The sequence below is a fragment of the Medicago sativa genome, chromosome 6 (assembly GCF_051527215.1).
Source record: "Medicago sativa cultivar Bolivia chromosome 6, Bolivia_mono, whole genome shotgun sequence".
NCBI classification, from domain to species: Eukaryota; Viridiplantae; Streptophyta; class Magnoliopsida; order Fabales; family Fabaceae; genus Medicago; species Medicago sativa.
Genome location: NC_140754.1, coordinates 38,720,026 through 38,734,379, shown reverse-complemented (window position 1 = coordinate 38,734,379; position 14,354 = coordinate 38,720,026). Strand labels below are relative to the sequence as shown.

Genomic DNA, 14,354 nt, shown 5'->3' with positions numbered 1-14,354 from the left:
ATACACTCACAGCTACTAAAACAATAAAAGAGAAAGCGAAGTTTGAGAAAAACAATATGAGGTTTAAATAAAGAAACCATTAATTGGATCTGTTCTGGACCGGCCAAAGAGATTCTTGGCCCATTTACTTAGGCCCAATATCATTCAAAGCCCAAACTCCACGTTTGGCATTATTGCTCACAACATACCCCCTCGCCTGAAAGGGGGGTGCACAAAGCAAAGAGACCGGTTCAAACGAACCCCAACGTCTCTCTTGCACGTTGTGCATGTTCCCGCAATAAAATCTCTGGCGGTTACACTTCCCACGATTTCGTAACCGCCAGAGCCAGGTGTGCCTCCTAAACGGCTCTGCAGCCCTCCACCTCTATAAATAGGGGACTCACCGTAGTCCCCAAGGTAGAACTCTATCTCCCTCTAAAACCCTTACTCTCTGATCTCAACGGGATGGCGTAACATCCTCACCTTCACCTGTGGATACACCCAGGGAGGACCCAACTTAGGTACTTCCTATCCAACAAAGGCCTCTGCTAGGTCCCGTCCACCCTACAGAGACGCCAGAAGACGCAACATCAACCCGCGTACTCATCAGCAACCTGATCCGCACGGTTCAACGACAAACGTCGTCAATCGAGGAACAGAACCGCCGGCTGATGGATCTGGAGCAAGCACGTCCAACCGTCCAAACCCGTCGATCTCTCTCCCCAATACGTAATAGAAGAGGAGAGATCCCTAGTCGGTCATGCTCCAAATCCCCACGACATTCGGCGAGCATCGGATCTCCATCCTACTCCCGGAGGTCAACAAGAGGGTCCCCCCGACGGTCTCCACCAAGGAGATCCCCTCCCAGAAGGGCCCCGTCGCAAAGATCCCCTGTGTGCCGCACTCCACCCAAGAGGTCTCCACCCAGGCGCAGTAGATTCTCACGGTCACCTTCCAGTTCTTTGGACACTCGCGATACCCGAATAGATCGTAATGCTTACGGTCCGTTCACACGGCGCATCCGAGAAGCTCCTATCCCTCGCGGACTGGAAAAGCCGCCGCAGATGGACTCATACGACGGGACTACCGATCCGGACGAACACATTGAGAACATCGAAGCAGTTCTCACTTACCGATCGGTGCGGGGCGCCGTCAAATGCAAGCTCTTCGTCACTACTCTGAGGCGAGGAGCCGTTACGTGGTTCAAGAACTTGAGGAGAAACTCCATCGACTCTTGGAGCGACCTCTGCAACGAGTTCACCACCCACTTCACCGCGTCAAGGACGCAACCAAAAACGGTGGCTTCCCTCGAAGCTATCGTCCAAGGAAGAAGCGAGCCTCTCCGAGACTACATCGAGAGGTTCAACAAAGAAGCCGTCCAGGTCCGGGCCGCAAATGAGACAATGAAGCTATTCCTCATTGCCAAAGGCCTACGTGACGAGACGGACGTCAAGAAAGCTGTCCTCCTGGATCGCCCAAGGACTCCCAACGAGTTCCTAGTGATCGCCAAGATTTACATCGCCTACGAAGAGGCTTTGTACGCGGACAGCCTCAACAAAGTCAGGAAGGAGGAACCTGCTGCTGAATCGTCCAAAAAGCCCGTCCATGAGAAAAAGAGGGAAGGCAAAACTGCTCGCGAAAGCAAGAGACGAAACAGTCACTTCACCGAGTACACTCCGCTGGCTATGTCAAGGGAGAAAATCCTCACTGAGATCGCTGTAGCCGATCTAGCAGAAGTCGGCATCAAGCCGCCAAAGGCTCCATCTCAGGAGAGGAAGGGAATCGACAAAACAAAATACTGTCCGTTCCACAAGTGCCACAGACACACCACCGATGACTGCATCCATCTGAAGGACGCCATCGAACTCCTCATCCAAAGGGGTCGACTCAAGCAGTACGTCAAAAATCCAGAAACAGAAAGGAAAGCTGTCGATCTCGTCGGTGACAATTCTGAACCTAGCCGGACCATCGCCATGTCCATGGAACATCTAGGTAATTTCCCAGACAATGTGGAAATCACCTCTATTCATGCACCTGGGAATAGTTCCCTACCGCCAACATCATCACTGGAGGGACGCTGAACATCTCCATGGGCAGCATGAAAAGGAAGTTCCAGGAGCTCATGGACGTCAACGCCATGGCCCCATCCATCCGAGGAGGAAGGCCACCCTTGGCCTTCTATGACTCTGAACTGCCTGGTAGAGCTTCAAATTCAGCCATTCCTTTGCTCGTGCGAGCATCGATGGCCAATGCAGATGTCCGACAAGTCCTGATAGACACAGGGGCCTCATGCGACATCATGTACACCAGCCTGTTCAAAACTCTCCAACTGACGGAGAAAAACCTTTCTCCCTACATTGGGGATGAACTCTATGGCTTCAACGGCTCATCCACTCAACCATGGGGATACGTGGAGCTGCTGGTCACCTTCGGCGAAGAGGAGGCCAAAAAGACAATAAAGATCCCGTTCCTTGTGATCGACTGACCTTCTCTCTATAATTGCATTATAGGGAGAACTGGGCTCGCCCAGCTAGGGGCCGCATGTTCAACCGCTCATCTGAAGTTGAAATACCATGCAAAAGATGGCATCATCGCCTCACTTAGTGGAGACATCGAAGCCACAAGAAGATGTTTCCTCCAAGCCAACAAAACCCAGAACTCGGTTTCCCGACCCAGCAAACCTGCTGAGGACAAAGGGAAAGCTGCTGCGAGTACCCTGGACGCCAACTTGGTCGAACTTGACCCCAGGTTCACCAAGGAAGACCTGAAGGAACAAAAACGGGAGAAGAAGGATCCGCTCAATGCGAAACTTCTTCGACTTGTTCCTGATGGTGAATTCGATCTGGTCCCGTTCGGCAACGACCCCTCGAAGAACTTCCAGATTGGCAAGGATCTCCCCGAACTTGTCAAGAACCAGCTGATCGCCTGCCTCAGGGAAAACGCTTACCTGTTCGCCTGGAGTGCGGCTGACATGCCCGGAATTGACCCTACCGTCGCCTGTCACCAACTTACGGTGGATCCCGGAGTTAGCGATGTGGCCCAGCGTCGTAGGAAGCAGTCTCCTGAAAAGTCAGAGGCTGCAGAAAAAGCTGTAAAAGATCTCCTAGAGGCAAAATTTATTTCCGAGGCCAAATACACTACCTGGCTCTCCAATGTTGTACTTGTCAAAAAGTCTAATGGAAAATGGCGTATGTGTGTTGACTATACCGATCTTAATAGGGCCTACCCTAAAAACGCATATCCTCTTCCTAACATCGACAAACTCGTTGATAATTCCTCTGGCTATAAACTTCTATCCTTCATGGACGCCTATTCTGGGTACAACCAGATACCCATGGCTGAAGAAGATAAAATGAAAACAGCCTTCATGATCGAATCAGGGAACTATTACTACAACGTAATGCCCTTCGGTCTACGAAACGCGGGAGCTACTTATCAACGGATGATGAACAGAGTTTACGACAAGGCACTTCTGGGCAACATTCTAGAGGTTTACATGGACGACATGATCGTAAAATCCCAACAAGAGGTGGATCATGCCACTCATCTCAAAAGAGTGTTCGAGCAAACTCAAAAATACAACATGAGACTCAACGCAGAAAAATGCACGTTCGGAGTCCAAGCGGGTAAATTCCTCGGTTTCTATCTTACAGAAAGAGGAATTGAAGCAAACCCAGACAAATGCCGCGCATTTACTGAGCTTCCAACACCCCACTCCAAAAAGTGCATCTAAACACTCAACGGAATGTTGACCACTCTCTCCAGGTTCGTGGCCAAGTCCGCTCAACACGCACTTCCTTTCTTCAAACTCTTGAGGAAAGAAATGAAGTTCGAATGGACTGACGAGTGCGAAGCGGCCTTACAGCACCTCAAAGAAACACTTTCTACGCCACCAGTGCTATCACGACCAGATCAAGGTGAAGTACTGTACCTATATCTCTCCGTTTCCTCTGACGCAGTAAGCGCCGTCCTCATCAGAGAAACGGCGGAGGGGCAGAAACCAGTATACTTCACCAGCAAAGCATTGTTGGGACCTGAAACAAGGTACCAAAGGATCGAAAATGTGGCCCTCGCACTCCTCACCGCAGCCAGAAGACTAAGGCAGTACTTCCTAGCGCACACGGTGGTAGTCCGGACGGACCAACCCATCAGGCAGATCCTGCGTCGTCCAAACGTGGCTGGTCGAATGATGAAATGGTCACTCGAGCTATCCGAGTTCGACATTCATTACGAGTCCAGAAAGGCACTAAAGGCTCAGGTGTTCGCCGACTTCCTCGCCGAGATGACTTTCCCAGCTGAGGAAATCCCTGAAGAATGGACCGTCTTCGTAGACGGGTCATCTAACGCCAAAGGAAGCGGAGCGGGAATAATCATCGAAGACAACAAATGTATCGTTGTTAAAATTTCCCTCGCTTTGTCTTTTCCTGTTACCAATAACACTGCAGAGTACGAAGCCTTCCTAGCTGGCTTACGAACCGCCAAAGACATGGGGGCCAAAAAGGTGAAAATCTTTACCGACTCGCAGCTAGTGACTTCCCAAGTCACAGGAGAGTTCCAGGTAAAAGAAGACCACCTTCAAAAGTACGTCCAGTTAGTACTAGAGAAAATGAAAGAATTCGACGCCGTAGAAGTAATTCACGTTCCCAGCGAACAGAATACTCGGGCAGACATTCTTTCAAAACTCACAAGTACACGAACTATGAACGAAAACAAGACAGTAATACAAGAGGTCCTCGGCGAGCCAAGCATCCAGAATAGAGGGACTCTGCATCAAGAGGTCAACTCGATCATCGGACTAGAAGATTGGAGGGGACCCATCTCTCGATACATAGAGAATGGCGAGCTCCCCACCGATCAGCAAGAACATACAAGGTTGAAATGGAGGGCCTGCTCATTCACGTTGGTGGAAGGAACCTTGTACAAAAGAGGTTTCAACATTCCACTAATCAAGTGCCTGGGACCCAACGAGACCCAAGAAGTCCTCGCCGACATCCACGACGGCATCTGCGGACAACATCTTGGTGCAAAAGCTCTCGCGAAAAAGGCCCTACGAGCAGGATACTACTGGCCTACCATGCTGAAAGACGCCCAAGACTACGTCAACCTCTGCGATAAATGCCAGCGACACGGGGACATGCACCTAGCACCCCCTGCTGAGCTAACATCCTTGGTCTCACCTTGGGCTTTCGCATGGTGGGGCATCGACCTTCTGGGACCATTCCCCAAAGCCGCTGGGCAACTGAAATATCTAGTCGTCCCAATCGACTACTCAACCAAATGGATCGAAGCAGAACCATTGGCCAAAATCACGGCTAAAAGGGTACTCCGCTTCTTCAAGAGAAACATCTTAGCAAGATTCGGAGTGCCAGCATTAGTGATATCCGACAATGGTATACATGGACCAACGGTTCCAGGACTACCTAAGGAATATCGGCATCAAGCAAAGCTTCACCTCCGTCGAGCACCCTCAAGCCAACGGCCTCGCCGAGGCTGCAAACAGGGTAGTTCTGCGAGGAATACGAAGAAGGCTAGACGCGGCCAAAACACAGTGGGCGGAGGAATTACACGCAGTCCTCTGGGCCTATAGAACTACTCCCCATTCCACAACTGGTGAGTCACCTTTTCGACTCACGTACGGGATGGAAGCGGTCTTACCCATTGAGCTAACCGAACTCACATGGCGTACGGACGCCAGCACTAACTTCTCGGCCAACACGGCAAACCTACGTGAAGAACTCGAATTCGTCGACGAAGTCAGGGTAGGGGCAACCTTGCGAGAGGCAGCACTAAAACAGAAAATAGCTGCTCGCCACAGCAAGAAAGTCATCAAAAGAGAATTCGAAGTAGGCGACCTCGTCCTCCGGCGAAACCAGAAGGACTCCGAAGAAGGGAAACTCGCCGCCAACTGGGACGGCCCCTTCAGGATCCAGATGAAGACTGGGACAGGAGCTTACGGACTCGAAGACCTCCATCAAAATGCAATTCCAAGGACTTGGAATGCAGAAAAACTCAAAAAGTACTACACTTAGATGGCAAATAACGCCAACTCACTCTAATGTATGTGCTTAGTTCGATACAACGAACTCTTCGCTCCCCGTCGAGCAAATAAACGGAAGAGGAAAGTCGTGCCACTCCGAATCCAAAAAGAAAAAGGATGAGAGGATTTTACATAACAAATTCTCTTACTCCTTAGTATGTACGCTTACCGCTGCCACATCACTGCTCGGCATGTTAGGTAGAACCCCAGCTCGCGATGGGTGTTTCACGCCTCAATGGAGGGAACTTAGAAAAAATTTCTCTCGTTCATCCGCTGTTACACGTCCATAACTTTGGACACATTCAGATAAACAATCTCTTGGATGTGCAAACACTTCTAACTAATACTCCGCGTAAACGGTTAGAAAACTTCGTGCCTGCAAACTACGCAATGGTAAAAACTTTCCAAGCAAAGGCACTTATTACCTGGAAAGCAAAAGGCACAACTTTGATTTCATCAAGTCAAAGCTACAAAATGTCGGGCGGGTGTACAAGACTCTCCAGTCATTAAGTCACTTCGTCGAAATAATGACTGCGGGGGGTAGCCCGCCCCGCTACACTCAACTTAAAGAGCTTTGCGATCCAAAAGCAAACAAGTTCGGAAGTTGAACAACTGAGAGCACACGAGTTATTGCAATTTGTCAAAAACACAAGGCAGATAGATAATCCGCTCTCGACAGCAGCTAAGAGCGTACGAATTATTACAGTCTGTCAAGCACACAAGATAGATAGATAATTCGCTCTCAAACATATACTTCAAACAGCAGTAAAGCCTCACACAACGAGCATGCAAAATTCAAAAACAAGTATAATTGAAAATGAAACGTTCATATTATAAGGTGCTAAAACCACTAAGTGCGCACAATGTCATTACAAGATTTTGAAGAAGATATTAATTACAAAGCCTCATCAGGCCTGGGCTTCATCAACATGCCCGTCATCTTCAGGATCAGGAGGAGGAACGATCACCCCGTCTTTCACCTCACTAAGAGGATGGATTCCTTCGACATTCAGCTCAAAGCCAGGGTTCGTCACCTTCAACTGGGCCACCGCCCGATCAAAGCCGAGCTGAAGGGCCTCCACCAATCTTCCTTCCAGTTCACCAATCCTGTCCACAAGGCCGGCGCGTCGCAGGACAACAAGGTCTTCTGCCTCATCCTCCCCAGGGAGGTGCGCCTTCTCCAGAGTCTCCTCCAAGGAAGCCTTCTCCCCAGCCAGCTTCTGAGAAGACACGGTCGCCTGCTCCAGAGCAGTCTGAGCCCCAGACAACTGCTTCTTCAAGGAAGCAAGCTCACGGTCACACTCCTCAGCGACCGACCTCTTGCTTCTTTGATCCTCCTCAAGAGCAGCGACCTTGGCGGTCAAAACGTCCCTCTCCCGCACCAGAGCGTCGACCCGAACCTCACTGTCCAGAGAAGCGTTGTTCAGAGCAGCAGCGACCTCCAAAGCCTTCATAGTGGCAATAACCCCATCAGTTATTGCCTTACTTCGGCCAGCTGGACCCAGATCTTGGATAATCCTCAGCTCAGAATCATCCAAGAAAAGGGTCGACTGGGGACCACACAGCTCCGGCTCGGACCACACCTTCGGCAACTGGAGGAAGTCTCCTTTCTCAGAACGGATGGGAACGGCCTTGATTGGCGTGATTGGATCCTCAGAGGACACCCTCACCCTCTGCCTCTTGGCAGGATCCTGCACCAGCTCCTCGGATGGCTCCTCCCTGTCCAAATCCACCACAGGACCAGGGGTTGAGCTAGGACCAGACCCAGAGATCAGATGCTTCAGAGACTGGACATTTTTACGCTTTTTCTTGGCCGAGAGCTTCTTGCTAGCCGCATTCACGAGAGCTCCCAAGTCTTTCTTCATTTTCTCTGCAAACACAAGACAAAAGAAACTTGTCAGTTAGGAGAAACAAAATGAAAGGACAGCAAGGAGACAAAACAAGAAAATGAGCTACCAAGACAGGCATCATAATTATCAGAAGTCAACAACTCATAAGTGTTGATGAAGCGGGGTTCTGTTATTGGAGTTTCGTCCGCGTTTATCAAAGGGTTCCCCCGTCGGTCAATCTTCACCTTTCAGGAAGGGACTCAATGAAAGCCCAAAGTTGTTGACGAAGGCTTTTCTCTTCATCACTCAAAGTGGCAACGGTTCGACCAAAGTCCCTCGGCTCATAAGCAAAATGGTCCTGAGACCAGCATAGGGGGAAGTAAGGACGATGCTCCTGCCCGCTTTCCTTAACAGCCTCCAAGAGATTTTCCAGGGCGGCCGCACTCTTAGGCCGAACCAGAAAGAAACGCTCTTTGAAACCCCGGATCTTCCTGGCAAAGGCCTCAAACATCTTCTGGGTCTGGAGAAAAGAAACCCAGTTCGTACCCCGCTGTACGGTGAAGAAGGAGAAAAAGACATTCTTGGAGGCAGGGATGCGAAGATGGTTGCACAACAATTCAAAAGCCCTCATAAAGGCATAAGAATTTGGTTGGATTTGAGTAGGCGACAACTTGGTCCAGCGAAGCACCTCCCGCTGGAAGTTAGAGAAAGGGAGCCGAAAACCCACGTCTTTGAAAATCACTTCATACATGGGAAATACGTAATTTTCATACCCCGAACACACCCGGTTGGACGTGCTCGGCAGAATCAGCTCCCAATCTCCACCTTCACCGATAAGGTCAAAAGGTGCTTCGTTCACACCATCAGTGGCAAACACCGATTCAGTTTCTAAGGGTTCCTCTCCGGGCCTCATAACTACGGATGCAACAACTCCCTCGTCAGCCATGACAGATCTGGAAAAAGCAAAGGAAAAAGTGAATCTAACAGTCAGATCCACCCTTCCTTCACCTATCAGGTCAACCATGGCAAGGAAGGGATCAAATCGCTACCACAAAGAAGCTAAGAGGCCTAGAAAATCAACTCACGCATCGAGGGGATCTACCCTCATCGAACAGACCCAAAGCTTATGGAAGAAGCACAAGCCTGTCGCCAATGTTTCTTTAAACACTAAAAAGAAAACAGACAGCATACCTACAAAACTCTTGATGCACGGTGGAAATCGCCTGAACCAACGGCGGAAACCACCGAGTCAAACTACTTCTGCTCTAGAAGCATGCATTCCCACGGTTTCTAAAAGCAAAACAGAAACTAAAATACAAAAGTAAAAGGAACGAGTCTCAGAACTCTACCTGTGAGGAAGAAGAGATTGAAGTTGCGGTTGGGATGCGAAAACTCGGAAGAACTTTGCCTCTGGAAACTTTGGGAAATCTCTAAGTCTCTGAGAAATTCGAAAATACAATGGCTCTCCAAAACAACAGTGGAGCTATTTATACTCGTTGCACGAACCACCCAAAAGTCATAAAGTCTATCCAGTGCATCCCCTCACTCGCTGCTCCTCCCCTAAAGCGCTTCTTCGACGGCCCAGATTCAATCATACCCCTTTATCCATCCTTCACTACGTTCCTCCAAACGTCAGGACCCAATCAACGGTGATGATGACACCTCGGAAATACAACCCGAGAACACGCTGGAAACTATAGGCACTCAAGTGCTACTAACAACCTACACACGTGTCACTCAGAAACCAAAGGTCATGTCCCCTCAACTCCTTCCTCGAGATGTTGGCATTAATTACGGAATGACATCCGACCAAGCTTCCTGACGAGGGAATCTTTCCATCCGATCTCATCGCCGGACATACGTATGTCGGAGCCCGCCACATTGACAGGCGAGCTTGCATCGTTAGAGGGAGAACAAACGCTTCGAGACAGGCGAGCCTATCTGGCCCAAAGTCTCAGCATTCTCAGTCTGCCTCGCAAGCGATTTTCCATGTCAAGGCAGGCATAAGTCCACTGAACGAGATCCATCTCTTCCTCTAGCACGAGGATACGAACCAACTGAATTTTCCTTGAGTTCGGCTCCTGACGAGCAAAACGCCCGCACTTAAGTCATCACTCTTTATCAAAGAGCAAAACGCCCACACTTAAGTCATCCACCGCATTCAAAGCACCGGCAGTCTCCTTGTGATCAGGTACGATCAGGATCTTATATTTTTCGATGAATTGAGAAAAATGCAAATTGAAGAAACATTTAGATTAAACAACCCATGCATGAAGAAAGCAAACATCATAACAGAATCAACACCCATAAAGAATAAAGGAACTATTAAAAGAAAAGTTCTCAATTAAAAAAGTAAAACTGATCAAAACATGGATGAGGCACGTTTTGCCGCACCAACAATGTGTTCCATAATCGTGCGGGGAAAACACCCTTCTCCCATTCGAGTTCCCTATTATGGGAACTCTCTTTTTTCATTCTCTCTATTCACGATTACTCTCTTTGACCCCTTTATCTTATCCATTTTTACACAATCATAGGCTACCGACAACCTACCTGCTTTCTTTGACCCCCTTATCTTATCCATTTTCACACACACACACACACACACTCTCTCTCTCTCTCTCTCTCAATTTTATATTTTTCTAATCCACCTTATGCTTGTTATTCGGAACCAACTTTAGTGCAATCTAAACAAAAGCACCAAAAAATTTAAAGAAAAAGGTCAATTTTGTGATTTTTTTTTATGTGAAATTAGTTTAGCAAATAGTAAAAGCTTTTGAGAACTTTAATATTCATGTCCTTTATTTACATAAATTAGGCAATTCACCAAATGAAAATTACATTCGCTACATTATGAAGGCCGACACAATAAAATCTTCACTGCCCCATATGATCCCAATACCCACGACCTCATCAAGAATGGTGTGTCTGCTACCACCAACATAATAAAACAAATATAAACATGTAAAAAATGTAACCTAAACAAAAAGATTTACATACTGTGAGAATAGTTGTTTATACCTTTCCTAAAAGAGAGAAGAAAGAATTGGAAAGATTTATCGTCTCTAAGTTGACAAAGCACGGCCACCACCACTTCCCGGTTAAAAACTTAGACCCCCTAACTTCTTGAGCGCCATCGAAATGTCCCCAATTCCCTATCACAAAATTAAACTGGCCGATGAAAAAAAATGCGGATTTGATACCCCACTCCTTTCCCATTTCTTCACCTTTTCTCCGTCTATTCAAAACCAATGGTACGACGTACTTTTTAAGTGTCATTTAACTGCAGATTTAACGTTTCTATTTGACTGTCATTTTGATATTTTTAGAGTACAGTTTGTCAATCATATTCTTTGTCAATTACTCTTATTTTTTTCAAAAAAACTAATTAATGATATTTGAAAAACATAAGTTTCTTTTTTTAAACAAAGTTTTTTTTTTAAACTGACATTGTTTTTTATTATCTTCAAATTTAAACTAACTTTGTTATCTATAATAATGGTTTCATGAATAGTTAAAATTATATAAAAATTTTAGGTGTAAAGTAAAAAAACAGAACGGAGAGCTAGAAAGAAAAAAAAACCTCCATGGTTGTTCAAAAGAAAGACAGAGTGAATAAAACGAAAAGTTGACATATTTATAGGGATCAAAAACATATGGAAAATGCTACTTCTCAAGAAAAATAGCTTCAAGAATTTTTCAAGAAATAGTTGGCAAATTTTAATTGGATGATTTCTTTGTCCACTTCCTATTTTTCAGCCACACCTCCTTGAATTGTGGCAAATAGTGCATTGTGATTGGCTATTCTTTATTCTTGAAGAATTCTTGATGTTATTTTTCTAGAGATATAGCATTGCTCATGTTATATATGTTTGTAATTAGAGGGTATTATATATATGCAAAGCAGAATAATCATATAACACTCTTTGATATTCGTTACTTTTTAACTTAAAGTTTTTTTTTTTTTAAGGATAATCTTTTTTTAAGTTAAATCTTAATTAGTGATTGATCCCTTAATTAATTTTTTTTGTTTTTATTTGGTCTCATGCCTCTTAAAACGTCTATATTGATCCCTTAAATTTACATCCGTCGGTCAATTTGGTGATATTCTGTTAATTTTAATCCCAAATATCTAAGGTGGATCAACCTTAAAAGTGGTCCATGATGGTCGGATTAGGCAATTGTACCAAATCTTTTACCAGTAATAAACTGTAGGTAGAGTCTCGTATCCACAGGGATTGTCGTTTCGTCCAAACAATTCGTGTTACTTATTTGGTTTACCAAAATTAAATAAAAGAGTTGAGGTGCCGCGTCATTTTTCGGAGGTCAAGCTATTTTTATTAGCATAGACTCGCTATTTTAATTCACGACTGAACGTTTTAATTTTTTAAGGAAAGGGGAAAGAAAGTTCAAAAATACCCCGTATTGAAAAGATTTAGGGTTCGGGGGTTGGTTATATTTATTGAAAAGATTTAAGGTCCCACTGAAACGCGTCATGTGACCCTAGTCGATCTGATGTTTCAGTTAAAAATTCGGCAGAGAGGTATTTTAAAATACCTCATGTTTGGTTCCGAGTCGGGCCCTCTTCTCTCTTTAATTTTTTATTTTTTAATTTTAATTCTTAATTTCCATCTTTTATTTAAAATTTTAATTAACATTAATTAATTTTAACTTTATTTTCTTTAATATTTAGTTTTTTCCATTCTTTTAATTTTAATCCTTATTTTCTTTTTATTATTGTCATTTGTCCGATAATGTCCAAAATCTGATGAGTCCAAGGTCCAGGTCCGCATAGGTGTCTTTTATTTATTTATTCATTTTTCATTATTATTCATTTAATCCAAAAATCCAAAAAAAAATAGTCAATAGTCTCTCACGTGAAGCAATTCCCAGGAGCGTTTTTAATCCCAATCTGAAACTAGGCAAGCTAGTACGCGTTTTGCCTTCATCCTCATCCGAAGCAACAGCCTGTCAAGCGAATCAGTCCCAATTCCTTTCCGAATTCATTCTGCGCCCAAACTCAGGAACGGAAACACATTCACCTCATCCCAATCCAGCCACAAAATTTTGTAACAAACGAGTTTGCTTCCTCCTTAAGTTGTTCAAAATCCTTCACTATAAATAAACATCTGCACACAGCAAAAAGAACACGCACAAAAAGCCAAATTCAGCAGAAGACAAGTTAACCAATTCATCAACCCGCAATTTTCGATCACAAGAAACTTGCACACACAAAAATCAATCACAACGATTCCAATTCTAAAATCAAAACCCAATCATTTTTTTCTTCTTTCACGAAACCAGTACCAATAAACAAGCCATCTTCACAGGACTCACGCAAACCACAACTCAAGGCCGAAACCCATTTTCACAACACCAATAACACAAAGGTCAAACCATTCAAGAACGCACAACACAAAGACACCCTGCAAACGGTCATGCACGCGCAGAAGAGGGCAGAGGGCGACAAATCCGAATCCGATCAAAGGCAAACCGGAGTAAAGTACGGACAAAGGAAAAAGAAAGGTATAAATTTAGTCCCTTTTTAGATTTAGAGCATTTGATTCCATTCTTTTGAAAATTTGGACTCTAGAAACAGAAAGAGTAGTAGGAATAGAAGAGAATAGGCGAAAAAATTTAAAAAAATAAATTTAGGGTTCCGACGCAGTGGCGCTGCCGCACCGGCCGGCCAACCACCGTCGGAACCTGCCCTACCTCCCACCGGAGAAGATGATGATTCGCCGGAATCTTCATAGCTTGGACCCAGAAGATGAACAAGAGAGAGAGAGAGAGGAGAGAATGGTGAGGAAGAGAGAGAATGAAGATTGAAAAATGAAGGAAAACTTGTCTCACCGCCTTTATATAGGCTCGTCTGTTCACATGTGTGTGGGTGTATGGGATACCATGCACCCTCTCGCCTCCAGCCTTTGATGTGTGATCAAGAGGCCCCTGATGCCTCTCTTCATGATCAAATCAAGGCCACTTGATCTCAATCAGGTGGCCCTGATTAAATCCAGCAAGCCCAACGCCTCTTGACACTACTGGGTCGACCCGACCCTCTTGGACGAACCAACCCGGTTCGGTCCCGTTGAGCCCAATTCTTTTTCTGTTATTCCGCTCCCCGAATGCTGTTTACACCCCTCCTGCCGTAAATTTATTTCTTTCACGTTCTTTTTTTCCTTTCTTTTCATAAGCATCATATATTTATTTAATCCCCATGCATTTTTTCATTTAGGTTTATTATTCTACTCATTGCATACTCATTTATATTTTTTAGTCATTTATTTTGTCGCATAGAATTTAAAATGTATAAATAGGTTTTAATGTAATTTATTTTTATTTTTGTTTCTTGCACATAAATTAGAATGTAAATAGGCCTTAATGTAATTTATTTATTTTCTCGCAGACCATAGAATGTATTAATAGGTTTTTGTAATAGCTTAGGTGCATAGGTGCGTGAGTGGGTGTATGTTTATTTTTATGCTTAGTAGTTTAGGTAAAAGACCCTT

At 45.2% G+C, this 14,354-nt stretch overlaps 2 protein-coding genes across 2 annotated transcripts; one reads left to right on the top strand and one right to left on the bottom strand.

The window, feature by feature from the left end:
* The first annotated feature begins 2,068 nt into the window (after positions 1 to 2,068).
* Positions 2,069 to 5,566, top strand: LOC146915014 (uncharacterized). Its single transcript, XM_085721200.1, has 3 exons — positions 2,069 to 2,411; positions 2,490 to 3,150; positions 3,745 to 5,566. The coding sequence occupies exons 1-3, from the start codon at positions 2,069 to 2,071 to the stop codon at positions 5,564 to 5,566; spliced, it is 2,826 nt and encodes a 941-aa protein (XP_085577326.1).
* Positions 5,567 to 6,924: 1,358 nt separating this feature from the next.
* Positions 6,925 to 7,881, bottom strand: LOC146915013 (uncharacterized). Its single transcript, XM_085721199.1, has one exon. It carries the CDS (start codon positions 7,879 to 7,881, stop codon positions 6,925 to 6,927), a length of 957 nt encoding a protein of 318 aa, XP_085577325.1.
* Positions 7,882 to 14,354: the final 6,473 nt, after the last annotated feature.

Excerpts from the sequence above, each read along its gene's own strand:
- LOC146915014 (XM_085721200.1), top strand. The coding sequence starts at position 2,069 with ATGGGCAGCATGAAAAGGAAGTTCCAGGAGCTCATGGACGTCAACGCC. Across the intron at positions 2,412-2,489 it reads GGAGCTGCTGGTCACCTTCG|GGAGAACTGGGCTCGCCCAG; the intron begins GCGAAGAGGAGG and ends ATTGCATTATAG. Across the intron at positions 3,151-3,744 it reads AATGTTGTACTTGTCAAAAA|GTTCGTGGCCAAGTCCGCTC; the intron begins GTCTAATGGAAA and ends CACTCTCTCCAG.
- LOC146915013 (XM_085721199.1), bottom strand. The coding sequence starts at position 7,881 with ATGAAGAAAGACTTGGGAGCTCTCGTGAATGCGGCTAGCAAGAAGCTC.